Source organism: Gavialis gangeticus, unplaced genomic scaffold, assembly GCF_001723915.1.
Source record: "Gavialis gangeticus isolate Ggan-Ray unplaced genomic scaffold, GavGan_comp1, whole genome shotgun sequence".
Lineage (NCBI taxonomy): Eukaryota > Metazoa > Chordata > Crocodylia > Gavialidae > Gavialis > Gavialis gangeticus.
The window spans coordinates 55,537,950-55,543,257 of NW_017728995.1; the positions used below are offsets into that span (position 1 = coordinate 55,537,950).

At 52.0% G+C, this 5,308-nt stretch overlaps 1 protein-coding gene across 1 annotated transcript in view; it reads right to left on the reverse strand.

The window, feature by feature from the left end:
• CLSTN2 (calsyntenin 2) overlaps positions 1-5,308 on the reverse strand; it is a 715,806-nt gene that overhangs the window by 270,051 nt on the left and 440,447 nt on the right. The window contains exon 3 of the mRNA XM_019503079.1: positions 2,229-2,424. Within this exon, the coding sequence (XP_019358624.1) occupies positions 2,229-2,424 (196 nt within the window). The remainder of the gene's footprint in view (positions 1-2,228; positions 2,425-5,308) is intronic.

The following is a 5,308-nucleotide window of genomic DNA, read 5'->3' on the forward strand; positions in this document are numbered from 1 at the left end:
CAGGGATAATGGGGCTCAGTTGCAGGGTGGTGACAGCTCAGGGCTGGGAACTAGGCTAATCTGTGATCTGCTCCCTGTATGCCCTGCCTGGTGGGGGGAGAGGCATGGGGAGAGTATGTGTGCATGTGTGGGGGGAGGCTGCCTGGGCACTAGGTCTGGGGAGCCAGCAAGAGGTAAGGGGAGGGAGGGGGAAGCAGGGGGTGTGTGCAGCAGAACCAGCCTAGGTGGTGTGGTCTGCAGCTGCTCCCATGGTACTCTTCATGGGGCTGAGCCTTACCAGGGGCAGCCCATGCGGCACTCCAGCCCACACCACACTCCAGCACACACCCACTGACCCAGCCCCAGCCCCAGCCCCAGCCACTGTGATGCAGCTGTACCCAGCCGGGTGCTGCTCTGCTCCCCTCGCCTCCAGTGGGAGCAACCCTGTTGAAGCTTCCCCACCTACCTGGAGTGGTGCAGCAGGGACATGAGAGGTAGGAGGAGCCACCAGTGGAGACACGGGGAACAGAACAGCACCAAGCTGGCTGCAGCCACATCAGGAAAAGCCCTGCCAGAATCTGAATGTGCTGAATGTGCTGGAGCCCAGGCTGGCAGGGCTGTTCTGCTCCTCTCACCTCCAGCACCCGCTCCTCCTCCCTGCCCCTGCTGTGCCACCCTGAGTGGGAAGGGAAAAGCAAAGCCCCACATGGTGAGGCAGGAGCCACCTGGCTGAGTCCCCCCACACTGGGAGTAGTGCAGCAAGGGCAGGAGCAAGAAGAGTTGCTGCTGCTGGAGGTGTAGGGAGTAGAACAGCTCTGCCAGCCTGGGGCCACAGCCCCAGCCAGTGCGTAGGTTCTGGCAGGGCTGTTCCCAGTGCAACTGCAATCAGCCAGGTGCTGCTCTCCTCCCCTCACCTCTGGCGAGAGCCACCCTGATGAAGCTACCACTCCCTGCCTGCCTAGAGTGATGCAGCAGGGGCAGGAGTGAGAAGAATAGCTGCTGCTAGAGGCATGGGGATCAGAGCAGCACCTGGCTGGCTATAGCCACATCAGGAACAGCCCCACCAGAAGCTGCATCTGCTGGCTGGGCCCAGGCTGGCAGGGCTGTTCTGCACGCCTTGCCTCCAGTGGTTACTCGTCCTCCTGCCACTGATGCCCACAGGGAGGGTGAGCAGAGGGGAAACTTCAGTTGGGTGGCTCCCGCTGGAGGTGAAGAGAGCAGAGCAGCACTGGGAACAGCCCCACCAGAAGCTGTATGTGCTTGTCCGAGCCCAGGCTGGCAGACGCAGGCAGGAGTATGGTGTGGGCTCCCCCGGCAAGGGAAGGTAGGGCTGGGGCTCAGCCCCAGGCACAGCACCACCGGGCAATCCATGGGCTGGATCCAGTCAGTTGGCAGGCCAGATCTAGCCTGCAGGCCACATTTTGCCCACCCCATTCTAGATTTTAGCTTAAAATGTCCATTACTTTTTAAGAATAAACAACAGTGCAGGCCAGGTTATATTCTGTAATATAAGAAATTACTGAGCAGCCTATATAAACAAAAACTTGCAATAACTGGCTTAATTAAATGGATCAGACATCAGGCTGAACACTTGATATGACAGTTTTCCTCTCTCCTCTCAGATATACTTCATCTTTAAGGACAAGTATCAGCCAAAAAAACCCAGCATTGTGTCCTTAACTGCATGCTGAGACACTGGCTCCATATTAATTCAGTCAAGAGAGCTGCTTGCTGACCCTCAACACCACCTCCAGCAGCAGCTGAATTTGTGGAGATTTCCTATCCAAGTGCTGACCTAGTCAGGCTTGGATCTAACAAAATCCTAGTGCAAAGGAAGAATTGCTGCAGCATACACAGGAAAAGCAGCAAAAAACCCAACAGTGATAGCTATTTTCCCCTCGTGAAAAAGATTTTTTTTCACCATTTGAAATGAGCAGAATCAAGAGACAACATATTTTGGTTTCACAGTTAAAAAAAAAAGAAATGCTATAGTCCATTTAATCACCAGTCCTATTGCAAATATTTAAATGCTCAGCTTAATCCACAGTCAAGTACGTCAAACTGATGCTGGAGAGAGTAACATATGTTTATAAAGAAAAGGTACCAAAAATGGGCATTCAATTCTGGTGATAGTATTTTGTTTTCATTTGCTTCTTATTGATAACATCAAAATAAGCTCTTCAACCTGAACTGCATCATAATGTAAATATATGCCACAGTCAATCTTTTCTTTCCTCATTGTCACTCACTTATGAGATTTCTTCCAGTTTGTTCCGCTAGGTCCTGCTCCACAGTCATAAGCCTGGATGATGAATGTGTACTCCTTCTGCAGTTCACAGTCAATTGGACTTTTTGCTCGAAGACGACCTTCTCCAGATGTCTTGTTTAGCACAACAGCTTCAAAGGGCATTTCCTGCCCATGAATTTTAAAAGCACAGATTTCACCTGTAAAGAATAACATGAGAATATAGTTAGGAAGAACTGATTCATGCACATTTAAGTGACAACACACATACTGGCAACTACTTGTTTTTCAAACATGAACTATTCTCTAAACATAATAACAACCCATATTTCCAGCTGAAATAAAAGGAATCTCATCTAAAGAAACCTGTATCATCATCCTGATTTAGCAGAAAACAGTTCTTCAGAAAAAAGTTTATGTATTCATCCTCTGTGGGTGCATCTACATGAGATGCTTACTGCATATTAGCCTAATAACACTGTGCAGTAGCATGGCAGTTAAAAACCATGCTAACAGCCTACTGCGTAGTGTTATTAGGATAATGTGCAGTAAGTGTCACAAAAAAACTGCGCTGGTGCTACTACACAGTAAATCTAGTTACTGTGCATTTAGTCAGTACTTCATTAAACAAGTACTAAACTAAATGTGCTGTAATTAGGGTGCATTAACAAACATGTAGATTCACCCTGTCTTTACAAAATGCCACAGCTAGAGCACAGATCATCAGACTTCTCCATTATGTGCAGGAAAAAAAAGTATGTAACGTTTCTTGTGAGAGAATATATATATTTGATAAAGTTACAGTGGTAGCAGAGCAGATAATGGCCTCGTGAATTTGCCAAAGGATCAGTACAAAGTTATTTTGTATAGATGTTTTAACAAGTATAACAATGAGAAAATACATATGGCCTATCCCTACTTGGATTTGGCTCCATCACCCCTCCAAATGGCCAGATATCAAAATCTGAAGGTATGGTAATATTTTAAAACAACAGTCTCTCCTCACTCTGTCTGGAAAATGCCTGAATGCTAGAGCTTTATCCAGGTGGAGTGGATTTCACCTTCAGTCAGGTTCTGGTAGGGCTAAGATCCTGTGATCTGGTTAGCTGTAATGGGAGGTCTGGGTACTCAGCATCCAGGATCAGGGTTGGATAGCTATTTATGAACTCTAAGGGCACATCCACACATGCAAGCATGTGTGCTTGCAGCAGCTCAAATAGAAGCAGTGCAGATTTGAGCTGGGGCTTTTTGCCTCAACGCACGTGCTCAGACATACACTTTGGTGTGAAGCAAATTGTACCACTTGGGGCAAAATAATCCTGCCTGGCTCCTCCTGGATTTGCAGCCAGGGGGAGCTAGAGCTCAGGGCCAGCACCTGTACTGTCCCCAGCAGTATAAAAAGCTGCTGTGTCCTGGCCCCATCCATATAAAAAGCTGCCCTGGCAAGCAGCTCAGGGCTACTCGCTCTCTGGAGCTTCTGGGGCCCAGTCAATTGATACCTGGGGATACTACCCCTTGTGCCAGCTGGACTGCTGCAGCAGCATCCCAAATCCATTTTTTAAAATACCCCCAAATCCATGTTCTTCCACATGTAAAACAAAAACAAAAAAAAAAACACTCTATACACACACATCAAGAGAGAGAGACAGTGATAAGTTAGGTAAGGCTGTATTGGTATATTTACAATGTTAAAGCAATTTGGAAGCCAAGCAGTATCTATCATAATGAAAAAATAAATTCTAAATACCTATATGTGTTGATGTGTGCTTTTGGTTTTCTTCATACATGATGGGTATGTGATGGGGGGATGTGGTGTTTGTAGAAAGGGAGTGATAAGGGGTGTGGGGGAAGGCAGGTGGGTGGATGTGGAGGGATGTGGGTTGGTCTGTGGGTAGGAGTGGGGCAATTGCTGGGGGCACAGTGGATGTGGGGGAACTTGTGTGAGGGCTGCTCAAGAGGGGTGGGTCCCCTGGCTCCCACACAGTGCAGGCCCCCTAGCACATGGAATTCCCTTTCCCACCCAGGGTCCCAGCTCCACCCTGGAGGGCCACAGCCCCTATACCCCCCAGGGTCCCATCCCCCCTGCCCAGGGTCCCAGGCACCCTGGAGGCCCCCCACCCAGGGTTTCAGCTCCACCCTAGAGGGCCATAGCCCTTATCCCCGACAAGGCCCCAGCCCCCTGTCCAGTGCCCATAACTAACCTTTAACAGCAGCACCAGGGGGACCATGTGCTGAGCCCAGCCTGGTTCTGCTGGCCCTGGGGCTCCTCTTACTGCCCAGCCGGGCTGGTCTTGTGGCAGCAAGACCCAGTGCAGCACGCAGGGACTGCATGCCAGGCCCAGCCAGGTCCTGGCCCCATGGTGACAGGACCCAGTGTGGCATGCGGGGACCATGTGCCAGGCCCAGCCAAGTCCTGTGCCCCCTCTGCAGCCCAGATCCCTGAGGCTCACCAGTCCGGGTTTGCACCAGACTGGGTCGCACGGCTCCAGGAGGCATGCACAGGAGCCGCACCTCCCAAAGCCCTGTGACCCACTCCAGTGCAAGGCTGGACTAGTGAGCCACATGGGGCTGCATTTGGTCCTCACCCCCCTGCAGGCACAGGGGGCAGAGGCAGGAGCCGGCCCTGGGGCCCAGCCCACGCTGACAGGAGCTGGCATGGCATGCGGTTCCCATGCACTGCACCGGGTCCTGGTACACCGGCACAAGTAGCTCCAAGGCCAGGAGGGCCTGGCTTGGCTTTGCGTGGTCCCCACGCGCCAGGCCAGGCCAGGGAACACGAGCCACCTGGGGCCGACAGGATGCAGTTCGGCTCCTCACAGTCCCTGCACGCTGGGCTGGGCTGGGCTGGGCCAAGCAGCACGAACTGCCCAGGGACCTTGCAGTTTGTGCTCCAGGGCCCAGCCTGGCATGCTGGGACTGCATGGAGCCGAGGCGGGCCCTGCCAGCCTTGGGGCTGCTTGTGCTGCCTGGCTGCCAGGAGGCACAAAGAACCCCAGGGCCGGTAGGACCTGGCTCAGCTATGCAGGGCCCCTGCTCCAGTGCAAAGCTGGACTAGTGAGCCTTAGGGATCTCAGCCAGGTCCTC